Genomic DNA, 18,832 nt, shown 5'->3' with positions numbered 1-18,832 from the left:
TACTCTTTTGCTTGAAACCATCCATTGCTTGCTTTCACCTCAGGACAAAGTTTCAACTGCTTTGCATCCTACACAAAGTATTTTATAAGTTGACCTATTTTTCCTTCTCCTGATTTCTCAGCCTCATAACACCCACTTGTTCTTCAAGACTCAGCTCATGAGTCAGCCATTTCGTGGAAGATTTTGCTGGTGTCCTATGCAGTGCTTGAAATGCTGTCATTTAGAACACCCCCTAATTGCCTAGGATGTAGCTCAATCTATCGTTCCCCTATGCTGTCTATGCAGCATCCTTAGAAGGTTCATCATTCCTGGCCATACCACGTTCCCCGCATTCTAGTGGCTATTATTTGCCATAAGTCTGTGGCACCACCACATCCACTGTATATGTGTGCATGGATGCCAAGTTGCTCTTCATTCTCCAAGTCTTTTTATCATTCTCTAGGATCCAAGCAGTCATTTTAACCTCCACACAGATGACCTGTTTGCCCCCCAAATGCTCTCAGACACTTTTTCTCTACTTACCCTCAATTACGTACATTTTTACAAACACTTATTAAATATTTTAACACTAGAACCCTAATCTCTCTATATTGAATTATTGAGTAATATGGTTGGGCTCTGAATCCCTGTCTGAATCTCATCTTGAATTGTAATCCCCACAATCTGCAAGTGTTGAGGGAAGGACCTGGTGAGAGGCGATTGGATTATGGGGACAGTTTCCTCCATGCCCTTCTCATGATGGTGAGTTCTCATGAGATCTAATGGTTTTATAAGTGTTTGACAATTCTGCCTTCACATGCTCTCTCCTGCTGCCTTGTGAAGAGGGCATCTGCTTCCCCTTCTGCCCTGATTGTAAATTTCCTGAGGCTTCCCCAGCCATGAGCAACTGTGAGTCAATTAAACCTCTTTCCTTTATAAATTACTCAATCTCAGGGAAGTTCTTCATAGCAGTGTGAGAACGGACTCAGGGAAGTTCTTTACGGCAGTGTGAGAATGGACTAATTCCTCATCCCTCCCTCCCCCTCTTCTCCCCTTCCCCCTCCCCCCCCCTTCCTTTCCCCTCCTCCCTCTCCCTCTACCCCTCCTCCTCCTCTTCCTCCTCCTCCTCCTTCTTCTTCTTGGCAGGGTTTCTGGCACTCAGGCTGGAATTCAGTAGTGTGATCATGGCTTATTGCAGCCTTGACCTCCCAGGCTTAAGTGGTCCTCCCATCTCAGCCTCCTAAGTAGCTGGGACCACAGGTTTGCACCACCATGCCCAGCTAGTTTTTGTTTTTGCTTTTTTTTTTTTTTTTGGTAGAGATAGGGTCTCACCATGTTGCCAAGGCTGGTCTTGAACTCCTGGGCTCAAGTGATCCACCTGCCTTGGCCTCCCAAAGTGCTGGGATTACAGGCGTGAGTCATCGTGTCCCGCCTACTGAGTTTCTAAGAGCTCATTCCTGAGATGCTGTTTCTCTGTTACATCAACCCCCAAATGATATTATCAATTCTCATATATTAATATGCTAATAATTGGCACATTTATATCTCTAACCCAATCAGGCTTTTGGGGCTTACCCAACGGCAAAATTTGCATCTCAGTTTAGATGGCACATGGCACTTCACATTTAATTAGGTCAAAAGTCAGTTCTTGAGCTTCCTTTAAACTGTTTTACCCTTAATTGTCCACTTCTCCTAAATGGCACTATAATTCATCCAGTTACTCAGTCCATATGTTGAGAAGTTAGTATTGATAACTGTCTCTCTTTAAACATTCTCATCCAAACTTTTACCAATCCTGTCAATTCTACCTTCAAAACAGATCTAAAAATGTATCAATTTCTCATCACTTTCAACCATCACTACCCTAGTTCAAGGGAGCATCATCTCTTCATTGGACTTTTGCAATAATAGGGTCAGAGCTGGTCCCAATGTTTTCATGCTGTCTCTTATAGAAGCCCAAGTGGTAGATGTATGAATGCAATCAAGATCTTATTCTCCTGCTTAAAATCTTTCCATAGACGACCACCCACTGCAATTGAAAAATAATAATAAAAAAAAAGCGCAAACTTTTTTCTGCCCTACACTCCTTATGGCTGGTCTGCTCTGGCCTGCCCCCACCCACCTTTCCCCTGCTTTATTTTGAGTCATTCTCTTGGGCTCACTATGTTCCAGCCACTGGGATTTCAGTCCTTTGAATGAGCCAATCTCTCTTGTGCCCTGGGGATTTGTAGGGCTCGTTTCTCTTCTTCACCTTTTTGAGTGCTTGCCTCCTTTTCTACTTCAGGTTTAGGGGAGCATTTATAATTTTTCATGACATAGAGTTACATGTCAAGACTTTGGAGAATACTTCATGCTGTTACTCCCTCCTCTTCTTTAACATGTATCTCTTGGAAATGGAATAGCCCAAGCCAAGCTTTGTGGCATCATGCTTTCTTAATGATGTTAAATCCACATTCTTTCCAGGAAAAGGAAGGGTTGGTCAGTGGCAAAGAACTGAAAGGTGCCTGCTGGCCTGTAAGGCAAGATTCTTCAAGGGTCCTTGAACACAGTGATGTTTGTAACTATCTTGAATGAATAGAAGAAAAATATTCTAATTGCAAAAAGTTGTACTCTGCCCCTTAGAGCTCAGCTGTCATCTGAAGTGGTGAGTTAAATTGCAGCCATGCTGTTTAAGGGAGATATTGATGAAGATAAGACATATGTTTCTGAGCAAACGGTTCAATGCACAGGAGAAGCTCTCCTGAGAGTAGACTAGTCCTGTGTGTTGTGTGTGTCCTTGATATGAGAATTGTGTATATTATAGTTTTGTTTTCTTTTTCTAATTTTCCTTTGAGATGAATTTAAGAAAATAACTAAAATAAATTCTTAATTGTCCAGTCCAAGCCACGATGCCCCGATTTCCCTTGAGGTTAAGAATAGACTTTAATTGTATTACATATTTTCATATATTAGGAGAAACCAGAATCGAGATTCTTACAAATTAAGTCAAGTTATCATAGGTTAATATTTTAGTGCTAATAAGATAAAAATGAAGGTATACAAAAAAGAATTCGAGTGCATTGACAAGTCCAGTTGTCAGTGAACTCTTAGATTAATCTCTCTGGTAAGTGTGTTCTTTCTCTGAGACATGCCTAAAGTTCTTTTTCAAAATAGAAAAAAAAAACATTAAACTGGGAGCTGGCATCTTCCAAATTTCTAGAGGATATTTAGAAATGTAGGGGGATGCTAGCTCCCATTTTATTTTTTTATTTCTATTTTGAAAAAAAATGAAACAGATCTCATTCTCTTAGACTGGAGTGCAGTAACATGATCACGACTCACTGCAGCCTCGAACCTCTGGGGCTCAAGGGATCCTTCCACCTGAGCCTCCCAAGTAGCCGGGACTTTTTCTAAATAGAGATGTGGTCTCACTATGTTGCCCAGGCTGGTCAGCTTCCATTTTATTGTCTTCTCCACATGTCTTCCATACTACACTGATGCCCTCATCATTTTCCCTTTCATTCCGTACCATGTCTGGCTTCCTGATACCGGTGAGAGTTCCCCGCTGGTGTCTGCTTGCCTAGAGTACCATTCATTGTTTTCAGTTCTAGTTGCACGATCTGATTTCTGCTTCAGACATAATGAATCAGAGTCTGCAGGGGTGGAGCCAAGAAGTTTGTATAGAAAACAAAACCAAAAACAAAATAAAACTCTATAAGTGGTTCTGAACTATAGCCAGAAGATCCATGGGCTGCAAACAATTCAATTTGAATCTTGCCTGAATAATATGGGCAAGTTTTATTTATTTATTGATTGATTTATTGAGATGGAGTCTTGCTCTGTTGCCAGGCTGGAGTGCAGCGGCATGATCTCGGCTCACTACAACCTCCACCTCCAGGGATCAAGCGATTCTCCTGCCTTAGCCTCCCGAGTAGCTGGGACTACATGTGTGTGCCACCAAGCCCAGCTAATTTTTGGATTTTTAGTAGAAACAGGGTTTCATCATGTTGGCCAGAATGGTCTCGATCTCTTGACCTCGTGATCCGCCCACCTCGGCCTCCCAAGATGCTGAGATTAGAGGCATGAACCACCACACCTGGCCTAATATGGACAAGTTATTTAACTACCAAAGCCTTTAAATTTTTTCATCCAATAACTTTTATTGAAGGTTTACCATGTGTTGGACAATAAGCTAAGAACCATATGCAGATTATCTTACTGTATTCATACAATAATGCTATGAGGTGGGTATTCTCATTAATTCATTTACAGATAAAGATTCTGAGGCTTACTGAATTTAGTAAAGTTACTAAAGTGCCCAATATTACACATGTGGTGATTAATGAAGCCAAGATGTAAACTCAAGTGTCTGTCTAAAGGATTTGTCATGATACTTGACAGACGGTAAACAGTCACACCCAGTAATTACCATCAGTAGCATCTTATTATCATTACCCTTATCATCTTATGCCCAGGAGTTCACATCAAATGCTGGTCTTTTGCTGGAGCCAGTAAATAATGCATACCTCACACCTTCCTCTGGATTTTTGAAGCGTAAGACGTTGCCAAGTGTCTGGTGGAAAATCTGTTCTTATCTTAGAGATCTGTACATTTTACACATTGTTGTGGAAGTTAACAAGAACCCATAGTCTCATTTCACATGGAAGTGGAGAAAAACTAGGTCCTCTTCCCGAGAAGAAAAGCCCAAATATATTTACAAAAGCTTCAGGTAATTTTTGCGATTATCAGAATGGGATTTCAGAACTTAGAAAGATTTCTTCTATCATTATGGAGAATCAAGGAAGGTCTGGCATGATCTAAAAGCTTCCTCTAAGCATGCACAGTGAGAATATTGGAGCAGTGATGCTACATTTCCCTAGTCTAGGTTACTAGTTCTTTCTTTGGGCTGAACTTTGCAACTTTACTTTCTGTTTTTTCCCCCCTACGTGCTGATTTTAAAAAAATGATGCTTAATTGTTCACATCAAACATAAACTTTTTGAAAAGCAAGTGTCAAAATGTTTTGTTGCTCTAATAATACATTTCATCATCTCATCTAACAAATCCAGCAATATGTTGCTGATTAAATGTTGTGATAAAAACATAGCACCAAAGAAACAAACCATTGGTGGAACTACTTGTTCGTGACATATAGAAAAGCATCTTCATAAAACGTAAATATGACACAGTTACCTGTCATGTTGCAGTAAACTTTCAGAGGCCCCAGAGGTCCGCTGCCATCAGGATCTATCCAGTAATAATTTGACGTCTGGCCTAGGTGTTTGTAGGCTTCACAGGAAGGCTCGTAGATAGCTAGAACAAACAAAATATCCTACATAAGCACAGCACAGAACAAATGGCTCCCCAGATGAATGTCCCAGTGGCATATTGCAATGCTAGCAAACCACTAGTTAGGAGCAGTTCTTCCTGGAAAGAGCATTCTTTGTCTCTAAATTTAAATTCATGATTTGTTTCTTTCTCTGTAAGCATTTCTGACCTACCAAAGACAGCAAGCTCCTGGTATGACTTTATGTTGAGGAAAAGACTAAAACGATCAATCATTAAACAAATGTAATGTTTATTTTACTGGGGCTCATGATCATTGAAAACAATATTTCATTTATACTTATTTATAGATATTATCCCCTTAATTTACACTTATTTATAGATATTATCCCCTTACTATAATAAACTTTATTTTCATAAATATTGGCTGCTTTGTTGGTTATCAACTAAGAGGCTGGAAAAAATTACCCCCCACTCTCTCTGCCTCTCTCTTGTGCACACACACACATACACTCACATGCACACTTATTTTTTGCATAGTTTGTACAAGTTGTCCATAAATAGTATGTAATTTTGAATCTTTATCTCAAAAAAAGGAAAGAGATTTCCTTGATTCATTTTATTTGTTCCAGGTGCTTTAATTACATCAAATCTAGTTTGTGTAGAAAGCTGACATTCATGTAATTAAATTATGTTCTTATTCATTATTTCCCTTTTTATTACAGTGCTCATGACAAATTTTCTTTTTCTCACTGAGACTGCACCTGTTTTCAGAAGTACAAAACAGACATTTACATATCTCCTTTCTAGTTAGAACATCTAAAATGCTACTGACAAAACTTTTTTTAAACAGCTCTGCCCAGGAATTAATGAAGAATGTGAAAGTTCTCTTCACAAAACTAAGATAAACATATTTCGGTAAAAATATGTCTACCTGATACAAAAGCAGGGAAGTCTTTGGGTAAGTTGCCCTCGAATTACACTACTAGGGGTTGTTGTGTGTTAAATTTCAAAATAGTACAAAATAAATTACAAAACATTGTAAAGCCTATATTGTACTAATTAAAAATAATTGCATGGTCCTAGAATTGGAGAGCTTTCACTGAGGAGGGGCTCAAGGTCACTGCCACCTCTCTGGATTTCCAGCCTGGCTGGGCACAAACCTCAGTAGTTACTCTAACAGGAATAATTAGGTTCTGGAAAAACTTGTTTCTCTAGTCAAATTCACTAGAGCCTGGTTGGAATCAGAAAGTCAGTTTCATGGGTGGTCTGATTCTGGGACCTTTTTTAACCTTTTTTAACCTTCCTCTACCAAGTTCTCTGTGCCTCCTTTGGCTTTCTATGCCTTCCTCTTTCCAAGGATGTTTGACCTTCAACTCTATGTCATTTCAACAACAGCATACTAGATTCAAGCTTTCTAAAATTCTTTGATCTACCCATTTCTTCTTCCATGCCTCCCTCCCTCATTTCGTCCTTTTGCACATAGTTATTGAGGACCTACGGTGCATTGAGCAGTGCGCTAGGCATTGCAGATACAGCTGTGAACAACACGGATAGAAGACCTTCGGAACAGTGTTTGTTCACTAATTATTTTGGTATGGCTCATTTGTGAACTGCTCTTAGAAAAGGATGGGGCTAGAAAGCTAAGCAAAGCTCAGACATCTTTTGTCCCAGTGTAATTATTAATATGCCCACTTTCGATGTCCCAAGGGTCTCATTCAGATGATAAACTACATGGCTGCTCTAATTCAGAATGTCATATCAAGTAAAACAGTACAATAAAAAGCAGAGGAAAAGTATTTTTAAACTTTTAGCAGGAAGATGCCATAAGTCAATATAGGTTTTATATCAACTTATACGGAATGAAAACTCTGTGTAGCAATGCAATAGGTTTTAGGGAAGTAATTCAAAAGGTAAAAGGAACATTTAGGCTGTTTCAACTATAGGCTGCCAGTTGAAAGATTACCAGTACTTAAACTAAAGCAATATGACAAAGAATAGAGTAAATACAACTGATTCAAATTTTCTTTTTTTTTTGAGACGCAGTTTCTTGTCACCTGGGCTGGAATGCAATGGCGCGATCTTGGCTCACCACAACCTCTGCCTCCCAGATTCAAGCGATTCTCCTGCTTCAGCCTCCCAGGTAGCTGGGATTACAGGCATCCGCCACCATGCCCGGCTAATTTAGTATTTTTAGTGGAGACGGGGTTTCTCCATGTTGGTCAGGCTGGTCTCGAATTCCTGACCTCAGGTGATCCGCGCCTCGGCCTCCCAAAGTGCTGGGATTACATGCGTGAGCCACTGCGCCTGGCCTCAAATGATTTTTTTTTTTTTTTTTTTTTTTTTAAGATCTGCAAGACATACAAACCAACTAGATGTAGGTAGTTCGGAATAAAGAGGAGTTAAGAGTAACCTAAACTCACAGTCTTTGAAAATAAAACTGTTTTATTAATTTTTTACACCTCTCTCCAGATTATTAAAATTGGTATGTATAGCTCAAGAGAAACCAGGATGTCAGGTTCAAATTCTAGTTTTCCTCTTAGTCCCTCTGGCCAATCTGCCATTGAAACCATTCCCCTTCTTTTCCATTATAATATTTAGTAATAAATCATTGTCTTTTTCTTCTGCCAAAACTCCTTATCATTGTCCTTCTCCTGGTATCCTGTTTATAACAGTCACCTTATTAATTGGTTGTTCTACCCAAATATCTCCTCACTTCTCACTAAAGTGTGCTTTTTAACCAATGTTCGTCTAGTTATGAAACATCACTTTTATGTTAAATAATCTGTAATGTTTCCTCAATATCTATAAATGATATCACAGATCTTCATCTATGTGTACAAGAGCTTGCGTTTTCCTAGCAGGTCTTTCTCGGCTTCGGCTGCTTGCCAACGTGAATGTTGTGCTCTGGTCAGGCAAATTCCCCACAGGAGCTTGCTTACTTCACACTCACCCTTTCTGGTGTGGCCTTTATCTACAATATACCACCAGCCACTTTCTCAATCTACAAAAGTTCTCAGTCAGAGTTAACAATTAGGCCAGGCACGGTGGCTCACGCCTGTAATCCCAACACTTTGGGAGACTTAGGTGGGAGGAATGCCTGAAGCCAGGAGTTTGAGACCAGCCTGGGCAACATTGTGAGACCCCATCTCTACAGACATTTTAAAAAAAATATTAGGCCAGGCATGGTGGCTCACGCCTGTAATCCCAGAACTTTGGGAGGCCAACGTGGGCTGAAGGTTAAGAGATTGAGAGCATCCTGGCCAACATGGTGAAACCTGGTCTCTTCTAAAAATACAAAAATTAGCTGGGCATGGTGGCACACGCCTGCAGTCCCAGCTACTCGGGAGGCTGAGGCAGGAGAATCGCTTGAACCCAGGAGGCGAAGGATGCAGTGAGACAAGATTGTGCCACTGCACTCCAGTCTGGGTGACAGAGTAAGACTCCATTTCAAAGAAAGAAAGGAAGGAAGGAAGGAAGGAAGAAAGGAAGGGAAAGGAAAGGACAGGAAAGGAAAGGAAAGGAAGGATCTCTTTTTCTTCAAAGTGTACAATTATTGTGCTTGCCTTTCACCTACAATAGGCCTAAGCTGCTTTGCCTCATCAACACATACAGAAAACCAAACACTTCAGTCCAAAGTTCTACATGTGTGAAACACCTGGAGAGCTTGTTAAAACAGAAATTCCTGGATTTCACCCCAAAGACCTGGACTCAGTAGAGAATTTGCAGTTATAACAAGCTCTCAAATGATGCTGGCACTACCATCCTCAGACTGCATTTGGAGAAGCATAGATTTCATCCTGAAAAAAGGTAAATTCAAGGTAGACTAATTTTTATTTATATTTAAATATCCATCAAAAGTAGGTTACTGAAACACGATACAGTAAAATTGTACATATGATAAGGTTAGAATGCCACCTCACTTCACTGGAAATATGATAAAATGGAATGGGACGCAAAACCATAATGTCAAAAGAGATATATAAATAGACAGAAAAATGTTTATAAATACATCAAAATAGTAAGAGGTGTTATTTTTCAGCAGTAATATTGTGGGTGATTTAAAACTGTTCATAGATTTTTAAATTTCCTATATCACTTTATAATGTGCATATGTTATGTTAATTTGTCTTTAAACTACATTTAAAAATATGTATCTAGAATTTTGACACTGGAGTAAAATGACAAGGATAGCTCTGATAGAGCAAAATCACATTAGTTTTATCATCTGAATAAAGAATTAAGAAATTTTAGTTCGTATCTCCTTTCTGTCATTTACCACCTGGATACTCCCCCTAACGTAGTTTTTTCAACTGTAAAATTGAGGTATTAAGTTGATGCAAAAGTAATTGCAGCTTTGCCATGAAAAGTCATGGCAAAAACTGCAAATACTTTCGTAGCAACCTAATAGTAATACCTTCTTCACCAAGTTATTGTGAAGATTAAATAAAATCAGATACTTCAAAAACTAGAAGTTATTGAGTATATTTAATTTTTTATGCAGAGAATGAGCTAATGACAGTATTTACCCTGCATGCCTCAGCCCATCAGCTCTGCACCCAGTGGAATCCTAGCTGGGTTGCACAATTTTTGCACATTAAGCCCTAGGAGATGACAGAACACAAGAGCTAAGGCAGCAGCCACTGAAGAAACAGAAGGGTCTGAGCCATCTTTGATAATTGAGTTTTGCCAGTAGCCTGCTGAAGGACAGAAAGGTAATTGGGTTGATGGCAAAATAAATAGACTCATCAAGTCTATTGATTTATTGGTAAAGTAATTTTTCTCTGTTGCAGCTCCAAGTCCCAAGTAAAATTTCTCATGCTATATATTCATAAGTAAATATCAGCTATTCAGAAATATTACTACTGAACATACCAGATTGAATTTCAAGCATGCAAAAATTTAGACAGTGACAAGTCCTAAATATCTTTTTTTTTTTCTTTTGAGATGGAGTCTGGCTCTGTTGCCCAGGCTGGAGTGCAGTGGTGCAATCTCGGCTCATTGCAACCTCTGCCTCCCGGGTTCAAGCGATTCTCCTGCCTCAGCTTCCCAAGTGGCTGGGATTATAGGCACCTGCCAGCATGTCTGGCTAATTTTTGTATTTTGAGTAGAGATGGGGTTTCACCATGTTGGCCAAGCTGGTCTCAAACTCCTGACCCCCACCTGCCTCAGCCGCCCAAAGTGCTGGGATTACAGGTGTGGGCCACTGCACCCAGCCACTAAATATCTTATTCATTTTCATTAAACAATAAATGTTGTCTGTGTATTACTTATCATGGAAAATGATGAAGTACTATTGTATCAGTTTCCTCTTGCTGCTGTAACAAATGACAGACACTTAGTGACTTAAAACAACACCAATTTATCTCACAGTTCTGGAGATGATACTGTTAATAGTAATGATACAGTTCTGGTTAGAAGTTTGAAATGGGGTTCACTGGGCTAAATTCAAAGTGTTGGTAGCACTGTGTTTCTCCTGAAAATTCTAGGGGGGACATCTATATTTTTGCCTTTTCCAGGTTATAGGGGCCACACACATTCCTGGGCTCATCGTCCCAGTCCCCCAGCTTCAAAGCTAGGAATTAGGTGAAATTTTCCTCCTGCTGCGTCACTGCAACTCTCTGCTTTCATAGTCTCTTTCTCTGACAATTTTAAGGAGCCCTGTCATTACACAAAGCCACCCAGACAATCCGGGATAATCTCCTCAAATCAAGGCTCTTAACAAGTATAAAGTGTCTTTGCGATATAAAGTTACATATTCACGGGTTCCATGAATTAGGACATGAACCTCTGGTGGGGAGCATTATTTTTATCACAACTATATAAAAACTATATAATATAATATGATTTTATATAAATAGTGTATGGAAATAATATCACAACTATATAAAAATGATGGCTCTATTTAAAGAATAACTTTTATTAAGCAACTAATGTGCTTCCAGTGTTGTGGATGAACACAAGGTATATTAAGCAGAATAATAAAGAAAGATGGAAGAATGAAGTCAAATTTTCATACTGACTTTAAAGGCCCACATAGCCTTGAAGGTTATGTCTACCAGTAGAACATGAAACACCATGGCCCAAGCAGAGGATGTGAGAGAGGAATTCTGTTAAAGCCTCTGCTCTTTGCTTACATGCAGACGTGGCCGCAGGCCTATACAGGATTGCCAAAACGCTGGCAGAGACAGAAAAGCAAAAGGTTTGAGAGTAAAGACAAGTAACAGGCATGAATTGCTGGGAAATAAAGCATCGATCAAAGAATGGACAGGGTAGGGGGAGAAACATGAAGGAGGCCCTATTCCCTAGGAGAAGAGCTAGAGTTCCATGATGCTGATGAGCTGAGGAAGGCTCTCTCCATCCCTGTCTCCTCCTCGTGCTTTGAGAGAAACAATTAAACTTGAAATATGCATCCTTCCTGTTGTGACCTTAAAAAGCATGAGGATCACTAGAAGTGGCTGGGTATTAACCCATGTGAAAAACTCACTCATAAGTCAAAGCTGAACACATACATAAAGGTTATCTTCGGAACATCATAAGCAGTCTTCCTGATTGTACAGAAGAGGGAAAAATATTCAATTTTAATGATTTGATATGAAACTGGGAAAAAGCATGAAATAATTTTAAATCTAATTTTGATAAGAAATGCTGTAATATAACATTTAGTGTATCAATCAATCGCTTATGAATGCCCTCACCTTTCCACTCTTTTATATTAGAGGCGATTACATGCTTACTATATACTTGTACATACTTGCTGCAGGGACCAGGTTATAAGATGCTGGTTTTCTGGGAATTTCTACCCTTGAATGAATAAAGAAGCCTTTTCATGTAAAACGTAGGCATAGCAGCAATATAGTTTATATGGGGCTTATCTGGGTTGGTATTGTTCAGTGTAGGATGGTCTCTGGGGGCCCTCCTTATTCTGCTCCCTTTTTAACCATGAAACCACCTTCTGATCATAATCTGAAATAAGTTTCTATATTGGAAAGAGGTATTTCTCATTAGAAACGATGAAGCTGACTTTTTTTTTTTATCTCAACAGACTCTAGTGAATTTGGTTGGAGGAATGTGTTTGCCCAGAACCTAATTATTCCTGTTAAGGTAACCACTGAGGTTTGTGCACAGCCAAGTTGGAAATCCAGAGAGGCGGCAATGACCTTGAGACCCTCCTCAGTGAAAGCTCTCTAATTCTAGGACCATGCAATTATTTTTAATTAGTACAATATAAGCTTCACAATACCTAAGTCCTCATTAACACTTGAATATTAACCTCATATGTTCTCTGTCTGTTTGGATTTTTTTTTTTTTAGAGCTTGAATGAATGCCCTGAGTAAACTACATTATTTCCCTTAGGAACCATTGTCTCATTATCAGCACACAGCAAATGAAGATGGTAGAGAGAATGTGGATTTTAAAACAGATATTCTGTATGCTAATATTGTGTCATGCTCTTTCCCTGCATATAATTTCTGTATGAGATGTTATTCATTATAGCTCCCTAATGGGTTTATTTACCTGTCCAAGTCTCAAGGGGAGGCAGCAAATTAGGATTTTTTAAAAAAAGACAAAGTTTCAATTTCTTGTTGAAATTACAACGGCTTGTAGTTCTTTTACTTGATAAGTCCTTCAAAAAGTTTCTGAAAGCCAGAGTATATCTACATTTATTATTTCATTTCTACTCTCTGACTTCCCCATACCCAGCCCATTTTTTCTTTTGTTTGATCCTTCCCAAATCCCTCTATAATCTACATTGGCTCCAAGGCACTGTTTCAAAGAAAAAAAAAAAATCTATACTATTGCAATGCCAGTCACAAAACCAGGACTCTTTGTCTCTGTATCACTGTGACTGCCATATTTCCTGTTGACTTCAATATCCATTCTTGGTATTCTTTGACCAGCACTCCACAGAATATCAAATTTTCCTGTATTTCATGACTAAACCTAAACAACTCTACTTGTATTTTATTCAGGGTTACGATTAGGTTATAGAAAACTCTTAAGAAGGAGAGAAAGCCTACGAAATCCAACAGGCATGCTACAAACTCACGCTTCCTCAATTTAATGGGTCTGCACGAAGAGGCTTAGCATCCAGTTCATCTTGCTCAGATCCTATAGAGGTTGCTTATGTTGCTCCATCTCCTTAGTCTCCATTCCCGTCTCTAACCATCTCCCTCTCATTTTCTTTTCTTCCTTTTTCTTTTTCTTTTTGAGATGGAGTTTTGCTCGACGCCTAGGCTGGAGTGCAATGACACGATCTCAGCTCACTGAAACCTCTGCCTCCCGGGTTCAAGCGATTCTCCTGCCTCAGTAGCTGCGATTACAGGCACGTGCCACCATGCCTGGCTAATTTTTGTATTTTTAGTACAGACAGGGTTTCACCATGTTGGCCAGGCTGGTCTCTTACTCCTGACCTTGACCCTCCCGAAGTGCTGGGATTACAGGTGTAAGCCACCACACTCAGCCCCTTTCTTATTGCTAATTATTTTATGAACACCTACTAATGTGGTAGTAGTATCTAACACTATGCCCTGCCCTAGGAACAAAAAAGTAAAAAAATCATAAATCCTAGCTCTGGGGAATTTGCTATGTAATATATGGGGCTGGCATGTTAACTAAGATAATACTATATATAATTTGTTAAACGTTATAAAAGAGTATCAAACAAAGTACTCGGAGACTTTAGAAAAATAAATTGGAGAAGTTGATTTAGGACAGTTTGGAAAGACTTTATTTGTGAAGTGGTTTTATGCTGAGTCTTATAGGATGAATAGGAGGTTGCAAGGAAGACAAGAGAAGGCCTTTCCTTACAGTTCCTCCCCAGAACCATGTGATTCCATGCTTGTCCTGAGATCACTTAATGGTTTTGTCCGTTTACCTCCTCTCTTTTTTCCATTGGCTACATCTTCTCTATTCATCTGCAGTGGTCTCCTCGATCTTAGATTCAAGGGCAGGTAGACATGTGCTACATGCTAGTCCTGTTTCCCTGTCCAATCTAGAGGAACTCCTGCTTCTTCACCACTTACGCCTTAGCCCCTCAAGTCAGAGTGTTATCACTGCTGTCTCACCTTCAAGACTGTCATTGATACCTACTCTGGGCTTTCACTACGTTCTCATTCTCTAGGACTTTAGGAGACATTGTCATTGTTGGCTGGCTCCTCATGGAAACATTCTTCTCTTCATTTCTGTGCCCTTATTCTTGTGTTTCTTTTGCCTCTTGACTGTCCTATCCTGTGTCTTGCACTGTCATTTTTCTTCTGCTGGCCTGGAGAGAGAGCTATTCTCCAAGGGCTCTGTCACTGCCATCTGCTCAAAGCAATTGTTTGATAGTTTACTTGTCTAAGATTGCCCACCCAGAAAAAGGCAGAGCCAGGATTTGAACACAGGAATTCTGACTACAGGGTCCTTACACTTGTTTAAACATTGTGCTGAATTGTTTCTACTGATATCATGGAGGAAGAAGGCATATTTCATTCTCATTGTTGAAGGACAGTGTGGAGAAAAGTGAGGGATGTGATTCGCTAAGGAAATGACTCTTGGAAGTGTAGATTTTTCTTATTTATATCTGTGTGTGTGTGTGTGTGTGTGCGTGTGTGTGTGTGTGATGAGGAAAGAAAAATGGAGTAAAGAAATTCAAATTCTCCATTTGTTTTTAGCTAAACAAATCACAGTTAAATGAAAAATCAGATTTTTAAATTAAAAAGTGTTAATTCTAAATGCAAACTTCAGTCATTTTAAGTAAAGTCGTTCTATGATTCAAATAATAAAAAGATAGCTATGTTTGTGTACTAATTTACAGCTTTAAAATGTTTTACTGTAATTTATTGAATTCAATGAATGAGGCAATAGGACTGATTTTTAATTGTTAAATAAAGCCTCTTAAATTTAACGAAAAAATAAACCATTAAAAAATGTGAACTTCGAAATTTGAAAATGAAACAGGCTGTTTCCCATAGCAGAAAGAATTGTGTTTACACTCGCATATAACTCAAATAAAAAAACATAATACACCGACCGAAACTGAAGGCCATAGAAGGACACAGTGGGAAGACTTTTAGATCAAGAGTCAGAACTCCTTTTTGTGCCTTGGTTCTGTAACTTATGGTCCATATGACTTAGATTATTTGCCACTTAAATTTTCTGAGTATAAATTTTCTCATAAAAATGAGGAATTTGATGGGATATATTCAAGTTTTACTTTGGCCAAGCACTCTAAGATCTTAATAGTTTATGGCGCATATTTCAAAAGGCCATAATAATCTAAATGTCTTTGCTAAGCCTTTATAATTTCTTGTCCATTATTTAAGTATCGGTGTAGTAATGAAGACATTATTGGTGATTTCAGAGCTCTTCTGTCAGAGTTAAAAGATTTAAATATAGATAATCCCGTTAGGAAATAGAGAACACCCATTGATGAATACAAGTTGAGCGTCTTTTTTCAAACTGAAACAGCAACAAGATATTAGCATCCTTGAGAGTCTACTGTCAAAAACCAAAGCAGCAACAAGATATTAGCATCTGATTTAGGTTTAGGATAAGGAACTTCCCAGACAGTGGCTTTCTCCAACTTCTTTTGAGATATGAGGATTATATAAATGTAGGCTTGTTTTATAATAGGACAGGTTTCAAAAATATCAGACTATTGCTATGATTGCTAAATGTGACTTACATTGCTTGAGATTCTGTTAAAGTCATCTCAGAATCAAATAATGAAATTGCTAGTCTTCAAAGTAAGCCCTTTCAGTAGAGATTAAGAAGTCAATAACTTCAGCATTCCTTACACAATCAAGGACCAGAGAAGTAATAATATTTTCAAATATTCCAGAATCTTAAAGTATCTGCCACAATCTAGGCACATAGAAACTGCTGCATTAAACTATTTGCACTGTAATGAAAGTATTTGTGATCTTTATTCTGACTTTATTGACCCTATTTACAGCAGACAGCATGAGAAGAAAAACAATTTATTACCACCTGCTAGAATAGTTGTACCTGATAATGATATACCTAACGGAAGAAACCTATACTGTTTGTCTTCTAATTTAAGAAAACAAGAAAGCCTACATATTTCTGGATAATGTTTACCTTAATGCACATAAGAACCATGTCGTAATTTTTGCTACATCCCTACCTGATAGCACAGTGCCTGGTGTATGTAAGTTAGTCATTGAAAGCTCACTGAATATTTAAATTCTATGGGAATAGTATTTTTTATGGATACTATCTCCTTACCCAGTATTTTCAGATAAATTTATGATTTCTTACAGCACTGTGGTTTAAGTACACACACAAATGTATATACTATATCTATATGTACATATAGTACATATATTTTCACAGAACAAATTTTTTTCGCTTCTGCCTTTGTCAGCTTACCTGCTATTTAATATCTGTTGTGGTTATTTGGGGAACAAGGTCATTTCAGAAGGTGCTGGCCCAGCTCTACAGTTGCCTGGCATTGGCTTTCCTCAGTGGCCAGAGGCAAAGCAAATGGACTTGACATTGCTGCTGAGGGACTGCTCCTCTCCCCGCATCAGCCCCTTCCCTTTTTCTTCACTTCAGTTTGAGACTTTCTTCCACTCATGCTCAGTGTATTTAGTCCATTCTCATGCTGCTAATAAAGACACATGAGACTGGGTAATTTATAAAGGAAATAGTTTAATGGACTCCCAGTTCCATGTAGCTGGGGAGGCCTCACAATCATGGTGGAAGATGAAGGAAGAGCAAAGGCACATCTTACATGGTGGCAGGCAAGAGAGATTGTGCAGGGGAACTCCTATTTATAAAACCATCAGATCTCGTGAGACTTATTCACTACCACAAGAACAGTATGGTGGAAACCACCCCATGATTCAATCATTTCCACCTGGCCCTGCCCTTGACCTATGGGGATTATTACAATTTAAGGTGAGATTTGGGTGGGGACACAGTCAAACCATATCACTCAGCTCTCTCAAAAAAGAGAACCTCACTGAAAAATAATTAACAAATCCCAAATATATTTTTCCACCAGGAATTTCAATCATGATCAAACTGAGTGATTTTTTCCAAGGCATTTATGTTGTTAAAAGTGGAAGAATAAAGTCATATTTGCTAAGGAACTGTAGTACTCATTTCTCATTATATAGTGCAACCTCTAAATCCTTCTATGAAAATTGTGATATTCCCCCCTCAGGGAAAATTTCCATAAAAGAAAAATTTTTATCAAACAATTATTTGATCATTGACATTCTAATAAAAATAACGTATTGCTTTATATAGCATGTGCAACCAAATAATTCAAATATAATGCCTGTGTTATTTAAATAAATAGCTCTGATTCCAGGGTGTATGTGATAAGAAATGGGGGAAGAAAAGAAGACATGGTGTGGATAATTAGCTCCTCTATGTAGATTACATATTACTGTATCAGACACATCGAGCCCACTGCTTCAAATCCCTTGACTCACCCCTTATACCAGAACTGCTGTGGTGACTACTTTTTATAGACCTCAGCAGGATTTGCAATGGGTGATGGCCATGAGAAGCATTGGTCTTACCATATCTGTCAAGTATATGAGCTCCCCTTTACTTCAAACAATGGCTGTGACCTAGTCACTTAAAGCTCCTCAGGTTAGAAGTCCAGTTGTCTCTGTTTGCAGATGACATGATTTTATAATTAGAAAACCCCATCATCTCAGCCCCAAAACATCTTGAACTGATAAGCAACTTCAGCAAAGTCTCAGGATACAAAATCAATGTGCAAAAGTCACAAGAATTCCTTTACACCAACAATAGGTAAGCAGAGAGCCAAATCATGAATGAACTCCCACTCACGATTACTACAAAGATAATAAAAACCTAGGAATACAACTTACAAGGGACGTGAAGGAGCTCTTCAAGGAGAACTACAAACCATTGCTTAAGGAAATAAGACAGGACATCAACAAATGGAAAAACATTTCATCCTCATGGATAGGAAGAATCAGTATCATGAAAATGGCCATACTGCCCAAAGTAATTTATAGATTCAATACTATTCCTATCAAACTGCCATTGACATTTTTCACAGAATTATAAATAACTATTTAAAATTTCATATGGAATCAAAGAAGACCCCGTATAGCCAAGACAATCCTAAGCAAAAAGAACAAAGGTGGAGGCATCATGCTATCTGACTTCAAACTATACTACAAGGCTACAGTAACCAAAACAGCATGTACTGGTACCAAAACAGACATATAGACCAATGGAACAGAACAGAGACCTCAGAAATAACACCACACATCTACAAGCATCTGCTCTTTGACAAATGTGACAAAAACAAGCAATGGGGAAAGGATCTCCTATTCAGTAAATGGTCCTGGGAAAATTGGCTAGCCATATGCAGAAAACTGAAACTGGACCCCTTCCTTACACCTTATACAAAATTATCTCAAGATGGACTAAAGACTTAAATTTAAAACCCAAAATCATAAAACCCTAGAAGAAAACCTATGCAATACCATTCAGGACATAGGCATGGGCAAAGACTTCATGACAAAAATGTCAAAAGCAATTGCAACAGAAGCTGAAGTTGACAAATGGGATCTAATTAAACTGAAGAGCTT

General features: G+C 38.6%; 1 protein-coding gene across 2 annotated transcripts in view; it reads right to left on the bottom strand.

Moving 5' to 3' along the window:
• The window catches only part of CNTNAP2 (contactin associated protein like 2), a 2,305,108-nt gene that overhangs the window by 860,189 nt on the left and 1,426,087 nt on the right, over positions 1-18,832 (bottom strand). For both annotated transcript variants that reach the window (XM_030826021.1, XM_030826023.1), the window contains one exon: positions 5,151-5,270. In XM_030826021.1, the coding sequence (XP_030681881.1) occupies positions 5,151-5,270 (120 nt within the window). The remainder of the gene's footprint in view (positions 1-5,150; positions 5,271-18,832) is intronic.

The sequence above is a fragment of the Nomascus leucogenys genome, chromosome 13 (genome assembly GCF_006542625.1).
Source record: "Nomascus leucogenys isolate Asia chromosome 13, Asia_NLE_v1, whole genome shotgun sequence".
NCBI lineage: Eukaryota > Metazoa > Chordata > Mammalia > Primates > Hylobatidae > Nomascus > Nomascus leucogenys.
The sequence above is the reverse complement of the archived record's forward strand: the minus strand, read 5'-3'. Positions and strand labels throughout refer to the sequence as shown.